At 50.4% G+C, this 23,279-nt stretch overlaps 1 protein-coding gene across 3 annotated transcripts in view; it reads left to right on the top strand.

Moving 5' to 3' along the window:
• The window catches only part of ABCA1 (ATP binding cassette subfamily A member 1), a 122,953-nt gene that overhangs the window by 20,112 nt on the left and 79,562 nt on the right, over positions 1-23,279 (top strand). For 2 of the 3 annotated variants that reach the window (XR_012904577.1, XM_075931352.1), the window contains exons 2-5: positions 2,337-2,478; positions 7,878-7,971; positions 14,018-14,159; positions 15,617-15,735. Coding sequence is in view for 2 of the 3 variants with exons in the window: in XM_075931352.1 (XP_075787467.1) it covers positions 2,413-2,478; positions 7,878-7,971; positions 14,018-14,159; positions 15,617-15,735 (421 nt within the window). In the remaining variant the exon portion in view is untranslated. Of the gene's footprint in view, positions 1-606; positions 760-2,336; positions 2,479-7,877; positions 7,972-14,017; positions 14,160-15,616; positions 15,736-23,279 lie in introns of those variants that run through there. The other variant, XM_075931353.1, reaches the window with a different exon arrangement.

Here is a 23,279-nt window from a genome sequence, read left to right as displayed (position 1 = left end):
TGCGAGGGCACTTTCCTGAGGGAGGGGTATCTCAGTGGTTTGAGAATTGGCTTGTTAAACCCAGGGTTGGGAGTTCAATCCTTGAGGGAGCCCTTTAGGTATCTGGGGCAAAGATGTCAGGGATGGTACTTGGTCCTGCAGTGCAGGTGGGGGACTGGACTCAATGACCTCAAAGTCCCTTCCGGTTCTATGAGATAGTAGAAAGGAAAATATATGGCAATATACCTGAGTGAGTGGTGGCAGAGAATCGGTGTTGATTGGTATCGTAATGCAACAGACATGCTCAGATTTCTTCCTGAGGCTTGTAAAGAAAATGCTTTCTGATCCCCTGCAGTAAAAGCAGTGCTGACTCAGGCCCCCTTCAGAATGAGCAGCAGTAGAGGGGGCGGAAAAGTCCCTACTTGAGTTTCTTTTCAGAGTGGTGTTTTATTACAGTTTAACAGAGCCTCTCTGCTGCAACTTCTTTGTGATCAAGTGTGCTGGGTGACCAGAGTCCTTGGAGGCCAAAGCTTGTCCTTTGACCTCGTTGTCAGAAGCCAAATTCCCCCCCCCCCCCCCCCCCTTGGGTGTTGTGCAAAGTCGGTCAGCTCTGGGAACCACATGTCCATGCCACTGGAACATCAGAGGCATTGCTTTTTCACAGTGCACTCGACACTTCCTGACTCCAGCGGGAGGTAGCTTGTGTGTGGATGAACAACCTTCCTAGAACCTGCCAGAATCCAGGGACCGTACATGGGCCTACACTGACTCTAGACTGAGGTGATTCTGGATGGACATAGATCACTTACATCCTTGTTGTTTCTTTGGTTCTCTGCCTCTTCATTTGTTCTCCCGCTCCCGCTATGAATGTGAAGCAGCACTGAGCTTCTACTAACGCATGGTTCGCCTAGGAATCTGGTACGATAGCAGTTGGGTTTAATCGGTTTTGGTCGTTCCATTCTGCAAATGTCAGGTTTCGGTCATCCAGGCTTCAATCCTGAAGGTTGCTGTGACGTTTGGTGTTGCGATAATGATGTTTAGTCTTTGACAAGGCTAAGAAGAACTCGTTAGCCAGGATGTTGGTTGAATCAGAGTGGCTTATTTTTTAAGGTCAAATTATTGATCATTTAGTCTTAGGATTGCCAGCTGTCCAGTTTTTTAACTGGACAGTCCAGTATTTGAGCTTTCTGATCGGGGAAACAAATTGAGAATATAAATGTCCAGTATTTTCTAAATAAGATGTGATGTAGATTGTGATGTAATGTCAAGTGTGTCCAGTATCTTTTTGTTGAAATGAACTGGCAACCCTATTTAGTCTGTAAAACCGGTCAGAGATTTTCACCCGAGTTTTACGTTTGTGGTGTGTGTGAATTTTGGGAGTGCTTTTGCTGCCATTTGCAGGCAGGAATGCAACTTAAATCACAGTGCAAAGGGGTGTTGAATGATCAAAAGCATATGCGTGTGTTCTCCATGGAACTAATATCAAGGAAGAGCCGCTATATCGGTGTTTGAATAACGGCTTAGAGCTTTGCCGCATAGAAAAGTCACCCTGTTCACCTATTGTATGACGAAACTGATAGCAAAATGAATTCTAGAGATCGGATTCTGTGTTGCCCTGCACCTGGGTACAAAGTGAGTGTGAAATGCTGCCAGGTCAGAATGTGCCACACTCACAATGGCCAAATCAATTTGGGAGCATTTTATACTCGGCACTGCTGTGATTCTCTTGCACCTTGTGGAGTCGCTGGTGGGTCAGGATTTTGGTCTTCAGGAGGATGGATCGGTGGCATCATAGCAAGCAGTGTGCTAACCTTCCCTAGCAAGGGAGGGAAGGGATTTTCTATTGCCTTTGCCCATCAAGTGCAGATGCATTAGGATGGCCTGTGCCCTCAGTAGGGATGTAAAATCCTGTTTGGTTAACTGGTTAAACGTGACGTTTAGCCGGATAGCTGATTATGGGGTGGGGCTAGCCCTGGTGTGCTTGTTCTGTCTCCTATAGAGAAGCCTCGACTGACCCAGGGTTTCTCCCCAAACTGAAACCAGAGATTCTCCAAAGCAGCTCCCAGTCTCTAACACTGTCGCTTAGTTGGAGTTTTCCTTTCAGTAAGCAGGGGAATTGCCCTCTGGGGGATGTTTCGTTTTGAGTCTTGGAGCCTTTAGAGAACTGCTGCCCAGGGTCAAAGTCTGCGCTGGTTTGCACCCCCAGCACGGTGGGAGGGGAGTGGGCCAGAACCCTCTGGCAGCAGCAGTGGGTTGAGTTGGCGTGCGTGGGCGTAAGTGAGGTTAGACTGTGATACTTGTTCACTTTGGGCTTTATTTATAACTGGGCTTTTCCTCTCCTTGTCTCTGCTCTCCAGTGACTGCCCAGCCGCAGTGTCCCGGCAGCGTGTGGCGGCTGCGGTGCAGGGCAGCTCCCGGGCGTGCTGAAGGACGATGGCTTTCGGGACGCAGCTGGGATTGCTGCTGTGGAAAAACTTCACGTACCGGAGAAGACAGACGGTAAGCCTGAGCTGTTCTTTTGGCTTGCCTGCCTGAATTGCCGCCTCCAAGTCCAAACCCTCCAGGCAGACAGAGGACCGGGCGGGCCGGATGTATCCTGTTAAAATGTCCATATTTCATAGCTGAGCTCTGGTTTCAGGCCTCTGCAAGGCACTGAGGTGATCTAGTCAGTGGGAACTCAGGCACTCGGCACATCGTTTCAGAACCAAAGTCAGAGGAGGCAGAACTTAGAACATCAGAATGGCCACACTAGGTCAGACCAAAGGTCCAATCTAGCCCAGGGTCCTGTCTGCCCACAATGGCCAATACCAGGTGCCCCAGAGGGGGTGAACAGAACAGGTCACCATCAAGTGATCCCTCCCCTGTCACCCATTTCCAGTCTCTGACACACAGGTTAGGGACACCATCCCTGCCCATCCTCGCTAATAAGTATTGATGGACCGAACCTCCATGACTCTATCTAGCTCTTCTTTAAACCCTGTTAAAGTCCTGGTCTTTGTAACCTCCTCTGGCAAGGAGTTCCACTGGTTGACTGCGTGTGGTGTGAAGGAAAAACTTTCTTCATTTTGTTTTAAACCTGCTACCTGTTTGTTTCATTTCGTGACCCCCTAGTTCTTATGTTATGGGAACAAGTAAATAACTTTGCCATATTCACTTTCTCCACATCAGTCATGATTTTATAGACCTCTTAGTCTCCTCTTTTCTATGCCAAGTGTGGCCATATTGGAGCCTGCCCGGTCTGGAGATAAGACAGACTCCGCTGCTACACAAAGGAGCAGGGCCCAGCTTGCCTGAGCGTTTGTGTAGTGATTGTTATGGCTTCCAGTGAAGCAACACCACCAGACCGGCTGTGGGTAGGGACTGAGCCTGGGGTCTCTGGCTCTAAAAGCATTTGCTTCTGTCGCATGCTCCAGGAGGAAGTCTTGATCCTTTCCACATTACTCACAACATGTCCATTGGTCTAGTGGGCTACCCCCTGCCACATCTGTCACCCTAGCGGCAGTATCAGATTCCTCTCTTGATGTGGTCCCATCATGAAAGGACACACGTGCATGGCTCGTGTCTGTTCAGCTCCAGACTGCTGTCTTGTATGCGGTGTGGCTTTCGAATGGCTGACGTAGTAGCTGTATGAGCGCACAGCCCTGCCTTCAGACAGGCGCACTGCAAGAAAAATGAGGAGTAACGTTAGTTTGAACCAAGGGGTTTGGTTCGAACTAACGCATCCCGGCGCGCGTTCGAATCAGCTGTGATTCGAACTAGCGCGCTGGCAAGATCATGCTAATGAAGCGCGGGATATTTAAATCTCGCTTCATTAGCAATTTCGAATGCCTGCGTTTGCATCCCTATTTCGATAGGGTGCAAGTGTAGACAAACCCTCAGTCTCTCCGCATAGGTCATGCACTCCAGCCCCCTAATCATTTTGGTCACCCTCCGCTGGACCCTCTCCAATGCGCCCACATCCTTTCTATAGTGGGGGGCCCAGAACTGTAGTGGCTATGGCTCTAGCAAACTAGCCACACTTCACTGGCCAAATAGCCACCTGTGGCTAGCTGTTGGGACATCCAAGCCCTGGAGCAAGAGTTGTTTTGGAGTGTCGTTCGGGTAACTCTGCTAGTGAGGGTAGGAGATGCCTTGCCTTGGCGCTTTGGTGTCAGGACAGGTCTGACCTCGGTGACGTGCGAATGGAGAATGCACCATCAGCATGAGATGAGTTATGGGAACTGGGGGTGCAAAGTAGTCGGATAAGCTCTTTAACCATTTCCAACTGTTCGCTAGTGGGAGTGGAACCCATGTCTGCTTGGATGCGTTACATAAGATCAAGTGAGCACCAGTGTTATCAGGGGATAGATACCGTCAAAGGCCATGGAACTTTGCCCGTCCCTTCAGGTTCACGCTCATCCCATTCTGCAGCACTTCGTTTGCTTTCTCTAAGGGGGCTCTTAGCTTTTTCTCTCTCCAGTCCCAGCCATGTACTGCTGGCTTTTGAAGGGCTCCTTCCATAGAAAAGGCTGAGCACCCTGCTTCTAGGCCTTTTATTAACTGATCTCTGCAGAACTAAACAGAAACCTGCAGCATGGCCCATAGCTGTGCAGCTGAAATCCATTCATCTCCATAACTCCATTAATCTCCGTAACTCTCTAAACGGCGTCTCCTCCTTGGCATACAAAACATAGATCCCCATCCTCCCTTGGTATTGATGGGCAGTAATCCATTGACATCCACTGGCTTGCACTCACTGAGGCATTGGCCTCTGTATCTCAAGAATCTCTTACCCTTCCCTCCAGAGAGTCCTGAATGAAATAGAAGGCGGATTAAAGCTTTTAGTTTTGAATGTGTATTGACCAGGCCTGGCTTTACTGGGCAACATGGGCATAACTAGACTTCTGATGAGGCCAAAAACTTACTGACCTGTTTAGGAGAAGAGTGAGCTGTGTGACAGTCAATGAGAAAACTCTTCCGGCTCTTTCCTTGCATCGTGTTCTCGAGTGTCTTGACCCCTTAGCCTTTTTTGGTCCTTTCCAGACTTCATCGGTGCTGTGCTATTCCTGGCTCATCGCCCGTCAGATGAGAGACCGTACTAATAATTTCTAGTGAACTTGTAACCAAGGCCTTGGGTGGAGCAACTTAATTACCTGCTCTGCTGCCTGTCTCTGATGCTTTTGTCTTGCTACCGGTTGAGTTGTGGGATTGGACGGGCAGTGCCAAAAGGGGAAGAATATTGAATCACTGTCAATGAGCATAGGAGCATGGAAGTCAGTTCAAGTCTGATTTTGCACCAGCCAAAAATCTGACCCAGCCAACAGCTTGTGTGTAGACAGATGAAACACTTTTAGATTCTTCTTCTCTTCCCCCCCCCCCCCCCCTTCCCCTCTTGCCACAAGAGCTCCTGGAGCTGAGTCCCTGCAGTGCGTTTCCTATCTCTCCTTTGCTTCCAAGCTGGAGTGAGTTGGAGCTGCCTTGCAAAAGCCGGGTTCAAAGCTCAGCCTGACGTGTGCTGCCCAGGTGTTGGTTCTGTGGTGGTGGAAGTTGTCCTGTGCAAAGTGTACGGCGTGCTCCCTGGGGAAGGGAAGGCAAAGCAGGGGGCAGGGGTCACGGTTGCATGCGCTGGTTCAGTTCCCCTTGTTCAGCAGCACCTCCTGCTACCCTGCTCCTTTGCAAACAGCAGTCTACGAAAGGGACTGAGATGTGCACGTGACCTGTGTCCACGGAGCTCTGGGCAACACCCTGCGTTCCCCAGGAGCCGTGTCTTCAGGGTGATGCCCTGTGGAGGGGCGTGTTCGGTGGGGCTCTTGCCACATCGCTAGATCTAACTGTCCCCATTAGAGCCTGCAGTGGTGCAAGTCAGCAGCGTGACAGTGACTAACAATACTAAAACCCAGCATGGCTGGTGGTATATCACTAGAGTTGCTGCAAACTTAAAAAAAAAAAAAAACAAAAAAACCAAACATGGGGTGGAAAAAAATTGGTTGAGCAAAGAAAAGGGGGGAGACCAAACTTGTTGAGCCAAAAAAGTCATTACACCTTTAAATATCCCTGTGCTCTCTGCTCTCCTCTTCCCCTGGCCAGACGTGCCAGGGAAAGAATGTCCCCACCAGCTTTCTGTCCAAGAAAAATGGAAAATACCGGACATTTTATATATCCGGTATTTTCTGTGTTTTAACTAGACTGGGTGAAAACTGGACACCTGGCAACCTTGTACCCTGCTGCCAGGCATGTGCATGGCAGTCCTGTCCCTGAAGGATTCTGGCCCAGAGTCTAGGGTGGGGAATGGATTACTCAGTGCGTTTAGAAGCTTTTCATTGCTGTCTCTGTTCCACGGGAGGCAAGGTGATCTAGTCGTTGTCAGTTGGGAGTCTAGGCTACACTTGCTGCATGCCCGGGTGCCTCTCTGGCTTTGTGTGTACGAATAGGGGGTTATTTCCCTACCTTCGTAAAAGGAGCTGTTGATGAAAAGCAGCGCAGGTAAATAGTATCGCAAGTAATTGGCATCAGGGAAACTCAGTGAGCATTCGCAGCAAAAGGAAGAGGCTCTGGGGGTTTTTTAGTTGATGGACGCTAGGGAATGGAATGGACCCAGTAACCAAAATGATCTTGAAAAAGGCCATCTTAGGCCTACGTTTATTCTCTGTGGGGTTCTCCTGGACCACGGATGTTGCCGGACCAGAAAGTTCCAGATTTAGGAGGCTCAACCTGTAGTGTTGGAGTAAATGCACCATTTTTACTGAGTGGGTTTAACTGCCTTGTTGGCAAATATCCAGTTGTCTTCCCTGGCCTTTGCCTGGAGTGTCCTCTATTGAATGTTGAGGGACTAGTTCTGGTGGTTCTTGGTACAGTACATAGATACTGAGCAGTGTGGAGGGTTGTAGCTCACGGTGAGATCCTGGCCTTGTCCCAGTGACCTATGTGCATGTGTAAAGACCAAACTGGACCCTTGCTGGTTAAGGCAAGACCAGGCTAGGCTGAGTTTCCCGGAAGGTTGTAAATGAAGGGGTAACACCTGAGCCAACGAATGATCAACATGATTTGTGTGTGTGTGTGTGTGTGTGTGTGTGTGTGATATGCAAAATGTGAACAACTTTAAATCCTCCTTTTGCTCTTGCCTTAGGTTAGCTTGCAGGTAGAGGAGCTTTCTGGGCAGCAAACGTAGGGGTGGAAGGAACTAGACAGGGACACGGACATGATAGCTTCCATTTCTGGCTCCGACACAGGCAGAGCATCTGTCCTTGGATAACACGCTCATATCTTAGTGCTTGAGCCACGCTACAGGGATAATACTCTCATCTGGTCTATGTAGCTTGTCGGAAGTCCTCACATCAGCTGTCTCTCACTAGGGGTACATACAACACCTAGTGCAGTGGGACCCCCTCGCTTGCCTTAGGGCCTGTAGGTACTAGAGGAGTGGGTGATGGAGAGGCAGGAGATGACAGCATGGGACCAGGTGTGCTGTAATGGCTGCTCTCCGTGGCGGTGTTTTAGATGCACCTGGCTGTTAACAGCTGGAACTGAGCTCCTGGTTCTCAGCTAAAAGTTTAGGGCTTTGCCAGGGGAACGCCCCTTCTCAGCTACCCCCGACAGGAGGCCAGCGTTTCAGCAAGCAGCTATGAGATGCGTTGGGGTTAGCGTCGCTTCTGCACCCCACAGGTCGATGTTAACCATCGAAAACCAACCAGAGGCGAGCCCTCAACAGCACACGGCGTGTGTTCAGTGTAACCACCACATAACAGCTGCCCAAGGCCCCTGGGATCCACAACACCCCGACTTTCAGAGCACATTGGCGGAGCCGGCTGGCACGATGCTTCCAGTGTCTCTCCTGACTTACGCTCGGGTGCTGCAGTGATCTCCTCTTCCTCCACATCGTCACTATGAAACCCTAATGCTTTGTGCTTTAAATTTTCCAGCTGCAGCTGTTGATTGAGGTGGCCTGGCCTCTCTTCATCTTCTTTATATTGATCTCGGTGCGCCTGTCGTATCCGCCCTACGAACAACACGAATGTAAGTGACAAGTGAGACGCGAGTCCCTAGGGTGGTGGTTTGGTGCGTGGGTTACAGGGAATGCCCATTGACTGACAATCACAGCTTAGTCAGGGCTGTTTAACAGCCCCTCTGCTTCCCCCTCCAGTTGCCACCGGGGTGGATCTGGGGTCTTCAGTGGCCTTTTGCTTCAGCATCAGACCTCTCTGCAGCTTCCCTTGGGCGTGTGTGGAGTTGGTGATGCTGGTTTAGGCAAATGCCTTGAGAGAACCCCTCGCTGGGGGGGCGTCCTCTGGAAAACACCCCAGCCTCCCTCTCCATCCGTGGCTGGTGGGTCTCCCACAAAAGACCCAGAAAGGAGCCACATTCAGGGCAGCATGAGACGAGAGTGCCGTAAGCAGCCTGGCTCTTGCTGCCGGACAGAAAACAGACAGAAAGCCTGGGTTAGCAGCTGCCAATCTGGCCGTGCCCTTGCATGACGGGAGTAAGTTTTGGAGCCAGTGGGGACAGTCCAGGTGTGAACGGTGCAATGTGAAAAGCCTACCGTGTGCTGTCGCACTGCAGCTCGGGGGTGCAGCGAGAGCCTCGCTCAGTCTCCCTGTGCCCCAGATAGAGGGGCCGCTGGGGTGCCTCAAGAATAGAGCTGCATTTAGGGCAGAGGGAGCCCGGGGCAGGGAGATGCAGGGGGTCAGGAGTCTGGCCTGGGAGTCGGAGGGCTGGAGAGCGTAAGGGGGAGGGCCAAGGTGCTATTTTGGGAGGGTGGGGGCTGCAGCCACATAGTGGGTCACTGTTGCTCCTCTTCCTCTTGCCCCTCCCGCCCTGATAGAAGTTCACAGTCTGCTGCATCCTCCTCCAAGAGCCAGAGGAAGGCACAAGCTGAGCGCTTGCTCCTCGCTCTCTGATACGGGAAGAGGCAGGAGGATACCGCCCCCCCCCTCGCTCTCCCGAAAGGGCCCCGGAAGTGGGAGCACACCCTCCCCCCCAGCCTGCCCCTTTCACCTGCCTGCTGCTTAGCAAGGCTGCCTGCAGAAGAGCTGGTTGACTGCTACCTAGATAACCGGTTACCCGTTCACATCCCTAGCCCGGTGGGTAGGGCACAGGACTTGCACTCGGGGAAACCTGGGTTCTCTGTCTAGCTCGGTTTCTGCCCTGCTGTGTGACCTTGGACTAGTCCCTTCCCCTCTGTTGCCTGCCTGCTGGTTGGCTGCCCTGTCTAGTTAGATAAGATCTCAGGCCAGAGGGCAAACACTTAGTGTGACTGGAGAGCAACCAGAAAGGTTGGGCCCCATCCCACCGAGGGGCCTGTGGGTGCTTCTGCAATCTACATATTGAGGAATGTAAAAACACCAGGGACCTCGTTAGCAGACCCTGGATGGAGCCAGCTTATCTTACAGGGCACCGTGGGCCAGCTGGAATCACGGGCTGCTCTTTTTGTTGTGGGGAAACTGGTTGGCATTGTCCTTCCACATTATCTATGGACCTAGACTGGTCCCTCTTGCCTCTTTGCCTTCCTCCCGTTAGCTACAGTGATGCCCGTTGTGTAGCAAGCGTGACTTGTTGGTCAGCACCGAGCCCCGTCTGGTGGTCCTAACTTCTCGTGTTTGCAATCAGCTGTGTGTGTGTGTGGGGGGGAAGGCTCCTTGTTTTTTTCTTTTACCTCGTTATTCCTGGGTTCCACCTAATGCCCAAGTTCAGAGAATTTTGCTTAACTGAATTCACCGGGGAGTGCCCGGCCCTTGACTTATAAAATTCACTACCGCAGCGGATGATTGTGAAAAACGGTGCTGCCTTAGCGCAGTATTCCCGCACGAGTGACTGCTGGACAGGATGCTTCCTGCTAGAGCTTCAAACCATCTGGGAATCCCTTCCCAGAAAAATGCTTTCTTCCCCATCTGGAGTCCCGCAGAGCCAAGGTGCTGAGGTTGCAGCTCTGCCATTATCTGGCCAGCTCTGGACAATAGCCAGTTGTGTAGGTTTTTCTTTTTTGCTGAGCTAGCCTGATGCTGTCTAATGCTTGGCAGGCACCAGAAGTCTCCATGGGTGAAATGTCAAGCTGTTGCACACCTCAAGACCAGGGATGTAAACAAGCCTAAGCTTATTGGGTAGTTGAGTTGACTACTCGACTACTGCCTCCCTCCCCCTTCTGCTGCCTCTGCGTCCGAGGCAGCAAGGGGAGGGGAGAACAAGAGCTGGTGCTGGGGGGGAACTGGCTTAAACTTTTTTTCCTCCCCCCAACACTGGTTCTGTGGTGCCACCTGTCTTCTTCTCCTCCCCACCCTGCTGCCTCTATCAGAGGCGGAGGGGACAGGCACTGGGGAGGCTGCCCTCAAGCAGGGTTAAAGTAAAGGATTTAACCGGGGCAGAACCTGGTTGGCGGCAGCAGCCCCTGTTCGCAGTGGCCTGAGCTGGAATCCCCTATGGGCAGGGGCTACTGGACCTGGCGCGGGCAGCTCTTACTGTATGTAAAGTTCAGAGCCTCAGCGGGGGTCGCTCCTGGACCAGCACAGGCAGAGACAGAGCGCCTTCCCTTACCGACTAATCATGTAGCTGATACAATTACCTGCCTCTTCCCATCCTTACTTGAGATGTTCAGACAGGCGAGACTGTGACAGAGGGCCTCAAGCTCCGGGAAAACAAATGGACTCAGCCAGAGCTTCAGTTGGTGTAAATCCGTGTAACTCCGCCCGTGCTCACTTACACCGCTGAAGCTCTGGTCTTGTGTGAAGCCTGAAAGGCAGAAGCATCCCTGTTGAGATTTGCAGATGTCTGCCCTAAACCCTTTACTGTAACCCAGCTGTGTCAGGAGTGGAATTTTAATCGACCGCTGTTTGACATGGAATCCTGCCCTTTTATTGAATAATTGCTTATTTTTTCAGAGGCTTTTAGCAGGAAGTGTGGAGTGGCATTTGACCACTTGGAGTTCACATCTCTCCTTTCATCTAATAGCTTCCGAGGATAAGTCACTAGATTCTTTCTTTTAAGCTTCTTTCGGGTGCAGGTCAGTTTCATTGAACATTCACTCGTTTGCAAATAGACACGGATGAGTTTTGTAAAAGTGGACTGTTGTCTCTGGTTGAATTGGGAGCCAGGCTATGGAGGGAAACCTTCAAATCAGGTCACAGTGAACTCTGGGGCAGCTGTGTGTGTGTGTCTTTAGAACAGAATTGTTATCTGTGCTGACTATTCTGGAGGGTGTGATAAAATGACTCCCAGACCATTACAAATTATAAGAGGAACTTAGCAATGTGCAAACACTTTCCAACGATGCGATATGAAATATTTTACTGTGCCGAGCAGGGCTAAAAACCAAAAATCGTCAGCTGTCTAATCTTATCTGAAAAGGACAAGAATGTAAGCAAGGGTTGAGTCATGTATGAGGCTGAGCCTTTTCAGTTCAGGATTTTGGTAATTTTTAACAGCCTCAATTGGTTTAAGGGCTCTTACCTGATACAGTCAGCAAGATTTTTCCCCCCTCCCCCCCCCCTTTATATAAGGGATCATTATGACTTCCACCATAGCCAAGCCAAACAGACCACTGCAAATACAGCGCTAACGAGATTACTATCTTTATCTCATGGAAGCTTGCTTTTTTCATCAGTCTCCTCGGAATTTGAAAACATGTTTTGCTTAGGAAGAAATATGCATTACTTAAAGGCTACTGAAAAAGCCAAGTGGTGTTTTCAGCTATATCATTGCAAGGAAACAGTGACATTCCGTATGCTGCCCTTCTACATGTAGAGTATTTCTGTTTGCTGAGAGCTACTATTGTGCCTCTCCAGGATATAGTTGTGTGGCACTTTAGAGATTAACAAATATATTATCATGAGCTTTTGTGGGTAAAACCTACTTCCTCAGATAAGTGATAGAAATGTAGCTGTGTTAGTCTGGTGTAGTTGAAACAAAAAACAGGACTATGTAGCACTTTAAACACTAACAAGATGGTTTATTAGATGATGAGCTTTCGTGGGCCAGACTAACAAGATGGTTTATTAGATGATGAGCTTTCGTGGGCCAGACTCACTTCCTCAGATCAATATGTGGAAGAAAATAGTCACAACCATATATACCAAAGGATACAATTAAAAAAATGAACACATGAAAAGGACAAATCACATTTCAGAACAGGAATGTGTTCTGAAATGTGATTTGTCCTTTTCATATGTGTTCACTTTTTTAATTGTATCCTTTGGTATATATGGTTGTGACTATTTTCTTCCACTATTTGATCTGAGGAAGTGGGTCTGGCCCACGAAAGCTCATCATCTAATAAACCATCTTGTTAGTCTTTAAAGTGCTACATTGTCCTGCATTTTTGCTTTAGCACTTTAAAGACTAACAAGATGGTTATTAGGTGATGAGCTTTTCCTCAGATAAGATTTTGTTCCAGTTCAGAATGCTACAACATGTGCATCTCGTTCTCCAAGACTTGATATTTGTTCTTTGCTAACTTCCTTGATCAGAGCAAACTAGATGTGGTGTTCTTTGTGCCTGGGGAAACTTAAAGTGCGGGTGAGAAGGGTGGTTGTGTGCGACTTGTGTTTTTTAAATTCCATCCCTGTCACGGAAGAGCTCGGAGATGGTGAAGAAGCTTCCTGATTTACAAAATTAGAAAATTGAACAAAGAGAAATTCGCATCCTTGGAACTGTGGGAGTTTTCCAGCTTTCTAGAAAGGGGGAAGAACTTGAAACTTAGAATCCCAGGTTCAAATTGGTAATTTTGTGCAAATTCGACTACAGGTGATCGCCAGGAGACGATCTCTTTTCCTCGTAGTTGTGGGGAACTCATTTTGCCTTCTATGTACTGTAAATGTCGCAGCAGTTCCTTCCACTTTCCTGGTCACAAGAATGTGGCCTCTGTCAACCTGTCTGGTAGGAGAGAAGACCCCAGTCATTCCTGTGAAACACTAACAAAACTCACTCTCCCTAGTAATTCACATCCTTACCTGAATCGTTCTGAGGCAGTATGGAAAACTTGAAGAGTGATTTCTCTTGGCTGGGCGAAGCTGGGAGTACCTTTTGGGGGGGGGGGGGGAGTACAAAATGCAAATTGATTAGAGAGGGGGCCCAGAGGTGGCATCCACCCCCCCCTCCCTGGAATGCTACAGGGGTTCACCCCCCAAACACAAAGGTTGCATGTAGACCTGAGCCAACAGCAGGGCAAATCCAGAATGGCTTTGTTGGCTTCGGGAGGTGTGCGCACCTGGAGCTTAGTGGCGTTGTGTGCGGAACGCCCTGGGGAGAAGGCCCTGGAGAGAACGCCCTTCTTTCCCTGCAGGCCACTCCTGGAGCGACAGGAAGGGCATGAAGACCGAATGGAGTCTCTTTACCTCCCTCTCCGGCAGAAGCAAAAAGGGGATCCCGGGGGAGCCTGGGGAAGTTACCGTGCTGCTAGTCCCTACTGGGGTGGGAGAGCACAAGAACTTATTTGAGCCAAGGGAGGGAAACAGGGAAGAGAGCCACGTTGCTCCCTTCCCCTGCAAAAAATGCAGCCCCTTGCTTCTTACCTCTTCTGGCTGCCTGCTGGTTTGTAGCCTGGCATGGGAAGATGCCCTGCTCATCCATACAAACCCAAGGACTGGTGAGGAGAGAATTCGGCGAGCACTCTAGCTCCAAACAGGGCCAGGCCTTGGATTCCTTCTTCACTCCAAACTCCTGTTGATTCAGTGTTGCCAAGTCTCTCAATCTTTTTTTTTAAGTGGGTGTCACAATTTTTGGTCTCTTGTTTTTGGAAGTCCCTGATCCTGGAATCCTGCGATTAAGTCAGCTTTCAGTCAAACCAAAGTCTCTCTCCTTTGTGGGAGACATGCCTGAAAACCTAACTCAAAAGGCGCTCAAACCTGAAGGAAGAGAGGAGCCCCTACTTAGTATTACATTCTCACAAGTTTGGGGGGGCTGGACTCATGACCTCTAAGTTCCTGGGGGGGACAGCATGGTTGATGTTAGTAAGAAGTTGCAGCAGGATTGGGCCCTACAGTGTCACTTCCCCCTCCCTCTCTCCCCCTTTCTTGGCTATGTTTCCGATTCTGCAAACAAAGGTAACTTTTCCAAACGTTTGTCTTTGTTCTAGGTCACTTTCCAAACAAGGCCATGCCTTCGGCGGGAACCTTGCCCTGGGTCCAAGGGATCATCTGTAATGCCAACAACCCCTGCTTCCGCTACCCAACACCCGGGGAATCCCCCGGGGTCGTCGGAAACTTCAACAGGTCCATGTAAGTCCAAGATGTGGTTTTTCCCGGGGACCGTTTTTGGGGGACAACACTCTAGGCATAAGCTGCGAGTGGTGGTAGCAGCAGCAGGCAGTTAGATACTTCCAGAGCAGTGTTCTGCGGTGGTGCTTTCCTGCAGCTGGACTGTGAAGGAACGGTACACAGAGGCCACGCCTGCCCTATAAAGCATGTCCGGTTAGAGTTAGCCAATGAGTGTGCAAACCCAGCCTAACAGGAGTGAACCCTACTCAGGCAGAGCTTCCGGCAAGATAAGAAGGTTTGCCCTGACTAAAGAGCGAACATAATTGGGGTAGAATTTCTCCAGTAGAAAGGAAAAAAGCTGCCTGATCCTTGGCTGGGAAGCTATTGAATTTGGGAGCTGCCACCTTAGCCCTGGTCTGCACTAGGGAGTTACTTTGCAGTAACACATGGAGCGTCCACACAGCTTTGAAAGGAGTCGGCTATTTCGAAAGCAGTGCTCCCGCTCTCCTCGGGGGATTCAAATTCAGAAATAGCAGTAGTGTGGATGCTCCGCTGCTGCTATTTCCAAGTAATGACTCCCCAGGGCTTCCAGGGGCTGTAAGTTGAGGTAGCGCGGCCACATGAACGGAGCCTGCCTTGATCAATTTCGAGGCTCCCCCGTAGCGGGGACGCGCTAGTTCGATTTTGCTATTTTGGGCGAGCCGCCAAGGAGAATGTCCAGCGCCTCACCCTCACTGCACGTCCCTCCCGCTGGCCCTCGCGGGTGCCTTTTGAGGGCCGCTCCATTGGGCGACTGGTGCGACTCTGCGCTGCCCCGGAGGTGCATTGCTTCTCAGAGATGCGCTGTATCCCCTGGGACATTCGCAGCGGGTGGCACTTGGGAGGAACCTTGCTCAAGTGTCCACTCCCGGCTAGTGGACTCCTGGGAAAACTGCAGCAGCTCGAGACTTCTTGTAGCTGCTTCTCCCCAGCCGCTGTGGGAGGATGTGCCCCGGCAGCGGTGCGCTGCTGAGAACAGGGATGTTAGCCAGGACTGGCTGCCTGGCGCCCTTCCCTTCCCACCTCACTGTGCGCTCAGCATGGTCTGCGCCCACCTGTCCCTACGCCCACAGGGATAATCCCGGAACAGTTGGCGTTCGGGGGGTCAGTTGACTTTGGCTACCTGGAAAAGAATCGTAAAGGACCAGGGATGTATTTGTGGAGGCGTTTTACAAGCCGTGATTTATCCTAGCAGGTAAAACGAGACAGCCATACCAGAAGCACCTGGCATCCCCCGTGACTTAAGTAACCTGGAGGCTCCCAGGGCAGGTTTTTTAACCTTTCCTCTAAAGATGGCTTTGATTTAGGCTTCCTCAAACTACCCTGAGTACAGACGAGGGTTGGCTTTGGCTATAAAGGAACGGAGATGTAAAACGGAGCCGGTGGAAGGTGGCTCAGGTCACGATTGCACTGTCTGCTTTCCCATCCCTCTCCTGCAGCATTTCCCGCTTGTTCTCGGATGTCAAGAGGTTGCTCTTGTACGGCCAGAAGGACAGCAGCATAAAGGACGCACAGAAATTCCTGGGAAAACTGCAGCAGCTCGGGGACGCCGGCTCAGGTAACTCAGGCGGAAAGCGCTTTGTGCGTTTGGTAGTGGAGTTGGCTGCTGTGGCTAGTCGGCACCGTTCAGAACGTCGTATCTTTGTTTGCCAGGGGTAGCCAGGGCGTAGCAGAGATTCATGATCATTGCTCTAAAAAAGACCGTTTCTCCCGGATCAGTGTTTTGGGCTCTTAGCTTCATTCTTTCTGTCTTTGAGAGGGTGACCAAATGTTGGGGTTGGTCCTGCTTTGGGCAGGGGGCTGGATGCGATCGTCTCCTGAGGTCTCTGCCAGCCCTAGGAGTCTATGGAATACACCGTATTTAATGTAAAATTACCGTTCCTAGAGAGCCGAAACAAGACTCGTGTGAGACCTTGCCAGCATCGTAGCCTGTTGCTGGCAGATTTGGGACATACAAGTTGTTAGGGATTTCTAAGGCAACTGACTAGCTAAGCATGCTCTCCACTGCAGCTGCCACTGGCAGGACCTCCTTCCCCCTCTCACCCCCTCCCCAACCCCTCCACCGAACAAATCAAAGATTCAAAAGAACATGGGTGCAGAGGAACTGAGTCTGGTTCGCAACATGCTAAATCAAAGCTGGGTATTACTGAAAATGAATTACACCTGCTTTCCTTAGAGAAGTGGGGTATTTAGGGCACTGAATTATTTAATGCAGTCTAGGAGTATGCTCAACTTCTGAAACAAAATGTTGTGTCTTAGCTACTTGCATGGCTTCCCTTACTGTGGTATCTGAATGCCTCAGTCTTCCATATCTTTACCCTCGCAGTGCTTTCCTCCCCTGTTGGTGTGTCCCTTTTCCCAGAGGGGGCACCAAGGCACAGAGATTAAGAGATTTGCCTGAGGACACACAGGAAGGCGGTGGCAGAGCAGAGAATGGAACTTGACTTGCATGGATTCCTGGCTAGCACCTAGCCACTGGACCAGCCTTCCTGTCATCAGTGCCAATGCCCTCTGCCTAGCTGAGCAGCCTTTCAGGGTTGTGTGTATTCCCTTTTAAAGGAATGTCTCTCTTCTGTAAGGGGGTTTTCATATACTGCCTTTGATCTGCCTCTCCCCTTAGAAACTGGGACGGCTTAAAAAAAGGCAGCCTTATTAAAAACAAGTGGAAGCATCGAGTTGTGCACCTGCCTCTAGGCCTTGATCCCGGGCTCCTACACCATGTGGAGCCCTGCTGAAGTCGCGGGGGATCTAAGTACATGCATAAAGCGAAGCATGTGCTTAAGTGCTCTGCAGAATCCGTGTCTTAGTGAGGAACTGCGCAAGTATATAACCGTGATGCTGCTCCCCCATGCACTGTTCGGTGTCCGCGCATGATCTTATTCAGGCCCCAATCCTGCAAAGACGGCACTTGAGGCTCTGCGAGCGGCGTATCAGGTCCGGCTTGGATTGTGTGCTCTTTGGAGCAGTGGTTGTCTGCTTCCTTTCACATCCTTAGGCACTCTGTCTGGATGCTGTAGCACCTGGCTGTCTCCACTTATACCTGCAGGATGTGGGGATGTGTGCCTAGAACTGTGCACAAGGTACGTGGAGAGAGTCAAACGCCCTTAATCAGGGCGTTGTAACTTCCAAGCAGATCTCAGCTTAGGGGCACCAACTCTGACTGAAGCTGTTCCAAGAGCCCTCCCTCCTCCCCCCCATGATGGAAGGTCGTTTTCTTAAAATACCCTCTTAAACTCTCCCAGGTAGCTTTCAGTAGTCAGCAGGAGATGGATGCAGACCTTGGGGGGGGGGGATGTAGATCCTGGGGGGCTGCCAACCTTGGCAGCAGCCTAGGCCTCTGACGTTACCAGCTTGTTCCTTTCCTTCTCTCCTAGGCCCTGTTTACAACCTTTTGCTTTACCTCTGTCTTTGGGACACCGGTTGTTGAAACGCCTTCCTGCCTGTCAGGCCTGGTGCCCTTGTCTCCGGTCTCTCTGGGCCCCTTCTGCTTTCCCACCGTTCCTGCCTGAGGGCTGACAGTCATTTTGTACCCCCAATCCACCTGGGCTGCTGGGCACAAGGCAGCAGTTTGACTGACTCACTCAGAAGGAGAAACCTCTGTCTACTCCTTGCTTGTTTTTGCCCCCCTCTGGAGGGAAGGGAAGAGTTATGCCAACAACTGGCCACTTAGGGAGCGGTGTTGGGCCATGTCTTGCAAGCCAGTGTTCCCTCTGATCTTTTCCCTCTGTGTGGAAAACATTTATTTACATGCACCAAGTCATGTGTGAATGTGCACCACCAGTAGAAACACAAACCTAGCTGTGGGCGCTCTGCTAATCAGCTGAGCGGCATTTGATGCTCTCCCACGTGGCTGTACAAACATATAGCTTACAGGCAACACCAATGCAGGCGGCCGGGAGCAGCAGCGACCTGTGTGCATACCGGCTGAAGCCTGCATCTCGCACCCCCACACCCTGCCCTAGGTCAGAATTCCCTCCTGCACCCAGCTCCCTCCCAGAAAGAACAGCGGCTCTATAACTTTCTAAGGTAAGATATAAGGCTGTTTTGACGACCCAGAACAGCTTTGTTAATTAAAAGGCAAGTTCAGTCTGGTCTAACAGCCTTGATGCCATAATTGGGATCATTTTGTTTGAAATTAGGCAGAGAGACTTGTGGGGGGGCCCCCACTCAATCTAATAGCCCAGGGCCCCCAGTGTTAATCTAATGCTGGCCCCATGTGTGTTACGAACAGCTGCTGTTGACTATCCCCTGCCACCGGCAGGGTGGGGCTGTGCCCTCACCTGACCTTTGTGCGCACACAGGACCACGCCCAGGCGTGCAAGGAACTGAAGACAGTGCCTGTAAGAAATGTATCGCAACATGCCTCAGGGCAGGGGGTGCGTATTTTCTGATACAGCAGTGATTGTAAGAAATTAAATGTGGGATGGTGGTGCAGGAGTTAGGAGTGGGGTGTGTGGGGGACTCAGGACAGGGGCGGAAGCAGTATGTGGGCGGTGCAGGAGGCAGGGCAGCGGGTATGGGGGAGTGTGAAAACTGTGGGACTAGGTTACCTTAGCTGGCCAGGCCCAGGCTGTAGCAGCCAAGCAGCTGCAGCAGAACAGGGCCAGTCAGTTCCACTTCCTCTCCTACCCCTGCTGCAGCGGGATCAGGGCCAGGCCCCTCCTCTCACAGTAAAATTGGGGCCAGACTGTGGGTCCTGCCCCCCATGGGGCCTGAAGTCCTCCCTACACACACACACACACACACACACACACACACACACACACACACACACACACACACGGCCAACCTAGAGCTGGTTCTTGCCCGAGTGGTGCACCAGGGTGCATCCCCTTCCTTTCACCTCTGCACCTGAGAATTTCTAAAGTGATTCATGGCTTTAGGATGCTTCCATTTTTGGGTGTCTAACTAGAGGCCCCTTAAAAGAGATGGGCTTCAGAACACGAGCATTTTGGGCTTACACAGGTTGGCCCTGTAAAGGGGGCTGAAGTTCAGAACTGGAAAATTTGAGGTGCCTAAAATCCCTAGTCACCTCTGGAAACATCTTGTCTACATGTTCCTGGCCCACTTGAAAAGCCGCGGCTGAGCTCCTGTTGCCTTCAGATGGTGCAGCGGCAATCGGTATCCAACTGGAAGGAAAGGCAAGCTTTGGTTCTATAGCTTTGTCCTGGAACTTGCAGTTTGGATGTTTAAAGAAATCTAATCGGTGCCATAGGGCTGAACTAGATGCTGCTGGGTAGGCCGGAGTGAGGAGTTATATCACAGGTTGGCAAAACAAAGCCCATGGACCAGATCCCACCTGTCTAACGTTTCTATCTGGCCTGTCAGCCAGGAACTGTTAAGCACTTCCTTGCCGGAGCTTGCACCTCGCACACCCTCCTGCACTAGGTTAGAACTTCCCCATTCCTAGCTGGACTGCCTACCTCCTCCATTGCTAGAGTAGAAATGTGTAGGCCCTGGCAGCTTTCCCAAATGCATGGAAATTATTGCCTACCCTGGGTTCTTCGAGGCAAAGATGCTCATGTTGTGCTCTATAATAAAGCTTGGTGCCTTTATTGCAAAAATTAGGCTCAGAACAAGCATAGCCCAGAGCTGTTTTCTGTAATAAACTAATAGAAAGCCCCCATCCGTTCAAATGTGTGTAAGTAAAAAAAAACCAACAAATTAGCCATGGTTGTGAATCTGGCCAGACTCTCCATTGTTGGTAAAGCTGAGAGAGAATAAAGCCCACTTGTCCATTTCATGTCACGCTCCCTTACAAACCCTTCATTAAAACAAGTCGGCAAGTCTCCCGTCTGGCTGTCTGACCCTTTCTCCAGCTACACACAATAAGGAGCTTTGAGTGGGGTGCCCGTTGCTTAGGGAAGCAGGAGGCGGGCGAGGGATACACCGGGTACCCTGCTATTCCCCCTCACCCAACATTTGTCATCTTCAATAGGATGTACTGATTTGGCTTTGACCAGTCTCCTGTTGAGAGAAACTTGTTGTTTTTATTATGATCAAACACGCAAAGCTTTTCTTGGGGGAGGGGGAAGCAGGCTTTTTGCATGGGGCAAAATGCTGAAACCTCTAATATTAGATTAAATAAAATGTTTGTTTTAAAATTCACTTTTTGATCCATTCCCTACATTTTTCCTACTGTAAAAACAGACCGTAGGAATCCCTAAAAACTGAAGTTAAGAAACTTGAATCAAAATGCATACTGTTAGAACCTGAACAGGCCAGAGGGGGGGATGCAAGCCAGCAAATATTTCAGGAGAAATACATGAAAACACTTTGCATTTCGACTAGCCTGGGTTTATTACAAATGACTGTTGAACACTTACACTACGGTAGCAACTAAAGGCCTGAGCCAGCTGTGGGCTGCACTATGTGAAGGGGTGGAATAAACACTCAGCACGGGCCAATAGTGCAACTTTTTTATCAGTTGCAGGAAAGAGGTGAGGTCTAGCACTAGAGAGACCCTCACACCTAGTTCCTTACGCATGTGGGGGGAACTATTCAAGGTTACGTGCTTGCTCTGTCCCCGTGAAGGACAAAGGAATTACTACTGACCGTCTGTCTCTTGTACGAAAGTGGCCCTCAAGCCTGTGGGACATGAGTCTAGCAGAGCACGATGGGCCCCCTTGATTTCTACCTCCAAGTCCACAAAGTCCCTCTGAGGCCCTGCGTTTGGTAACCCCTGTTGCATTTTGAATCTGTCTTGGTCCCATCCTTGTTTCACAGTGTGCAAGTAACCGGGGGTGGACTAGGCCTGCCATTCCCTCCCCTGCCTCTTCCCTTGCTTGCCTCCCCTAAGGCTTCTATGCTGCTCCAGGCTAAATCGGTAGCTGCTGTCTCTGCCTCCCCAGATAGAGCCAGGCTCTCTCCAGCCTGCTCTGATCTGTTCCTGTAAGGAGAAGTGAACGTGGCAGTGGGTTGAATCTGCCCCCGTCACAGTGAGCACCCTACAGGTTTAAATAGGCACCACCTGCCTGTGAGGCAGCGCTGTCCCTATCTCTTTACAGCTGGAGAACCCAGGAACAGAGACACTAAGGCTATGTCTACACTTGCGGCTTCTTGCGCAAGTAATATGCAAATGAGGCTAAGCGTGGAATATTGCTGAGCCTCATTTGCATACCTAATAAGCCACCATTTTTTTTCAGAAGAGGCTCTTGCGAAGAAGGAGCGTCTACACTGCCCCTTGCGCAAGAAAAACCCTCTTGCGCAACGCTGTTCTTCCTGAAAAGTAATAGGTGTAACGGCATTGCGCAAGAGGGTTTTTCTGGTGCAAGAAGGGGCAGTGTAGATGCTCCTTCTTGCGCAAGAGCCTCTTCTGAAAAGAATGGTGGCTCATTAGGTATGCAAATGAGGCTTGGAGATATTCCACGCTTAGCCTCATTTGCATATTACTTGCACAAGAAGCTGCGAGTGTAGACATAGCCTAAGTGATGCATGCATAGTTTGCACAGGAAAGCTGTGGTCAGGGAACTGAGCTTGGGTTTTCGACCTGGATCAGCTCTCTTCGCCTTTGTCAGACACAGGGTTTATACTGGTGTAACTCCATTGACTTAAGCGTGTGCTTAGGCAGGTGGAACAGGTTTTAGGTATAGGTATGTCCCCTCTTTTTGCATTAATGTTTTTCAAAGGGCACCGGTCTTAAGTCTACAAGAGCTACTTGTCTTAGGCCACAGCTATGGTTATGTGCTGGAGATCAATCTTTTGGCGTTTGATTTAGCGGGTGTAGTAAAGACCCACTAAATGGAATGCTGAGGGCATCTCCGGTACTCCTGGCAGTCGTGAGGAGAAAGGGAAGTTGACAGGAGTGTTTGCTCCCATCAGCCTCCCATTGTGAAGATAGCTGCAGGCCTGACTGAATGTTTTGTTTTGCACCTCGTTAGACCAAACAGCACAGATGCTGGCACTCGCCTCAGCTGCCATCTCACACATGAACATCAGAGCTTCACGCCAGTCAAGGCATTCGGTTGGTTCTTGAGGGACAGGCCCAGACAAGGGTTATTCCATATTTGGGTTGGACTCAGCTAGCCAGGCAGGGCTCCTCCCTCTCCCCCACTCATGCCTGTAGCATGCCCTCCCCTTGCAGAGCACAGGGGCCATCCGGGTTATCTGTGTTCCATTGCGTGTCCGCCACCACTCTCACAGAGCGCTTTCCTCCTTTTCTGCAACCAGGCTTGTTCCACTCCGCACACACTGTGTCTGCCCCAGCCAAAGGCAGCACCCCGCCAGAGGTTGCATCTGACTTTGGCCAACCCCTCTCTGCCCTTAGCAATAGCCAGGGCTCGGCTGGTGCTGCCTTTTGCTGTAGAGCAGGTTCTCAGCCGGGCACGTCTGACAGCTGGTGCATCTTTAGCAGAAACTGTTGAACTTTATCTCGCGGAAATGGCTGCACTGAGTTGTCTGCGGCAGCCCTCTGCTTGGGGGGGGGGGGGGGGAGCTGCTCCAGTCTTCACCAGTTAACCAGAACCTGTAAGCCTCACCCATTAAGCATGGGACTTAGCAATTAATCTTTCACATTCCTACTTTGGAGTCATACGCTGAATACCAGCAAGAAAAGCTTTTAGCCTCACATGGGGGGAAGAGAGGATGGGGGAAAAGATGGCACCTTCTTTGCTCTTTCTTTCCTATCTCAAAAAAGAGATCTTGGCATTGGAAAAAGTTCAGAAAAGGGCAACAGTAACGATGAGAGGTTTCAAATGGGTCCCAGATAAGGAGAGATTAATTCAAATGGGACTTTTTAACTTTGAAAAGAGGAGGCTAAGGGGGGATATGATAGAGGTCTATAAAATCAGGACAGGTAAGGAAAAAAGGAATAAGGAAAAGTTATTTATTTGTTCCCATAACATAAGAAGTAGGAATCGCCAAATGAAATTAATAGGCAGCAGGTTTAAAACAAGCAAAATAAAGTTTTTCTTCACCCAATGCAGAGTCAACCTGTGGAACTCCTTGCCCGAGGAGGTTGTGAAGACCACAATTTTAACCAGGTTCAAAAAAGAGCTAGATAAATTCCTGGAGGTTAGGTCCATCAATGGCTATTAGCCAGGATGGGTGGGAATGGTGTCCCTCGCCTGTGTCAGAGGCTGGGAATAGGTGACCAGGAAGGGA

Source organism: Pelodiscus sinensis, chromosome 6, assembly GCF_049634645.1.
Source record: "Pelodiscus sinensis isolate JC-2024 chromosome 6, ASM4963464v1, whole genome shotgun sequence".
NCBI classification, from domain to species: domain Eukaryota; kingdom Metazoa; phylum Chordata; order Testudines; family Trionychidae; genus Pelodiscus; species Pelodiscus sinensis.
The sequence above is the reverse complement of the archived record's forward strand: the minus strand, read 5'-3'. Positions and strand labels throughout refer to the sequence as shown.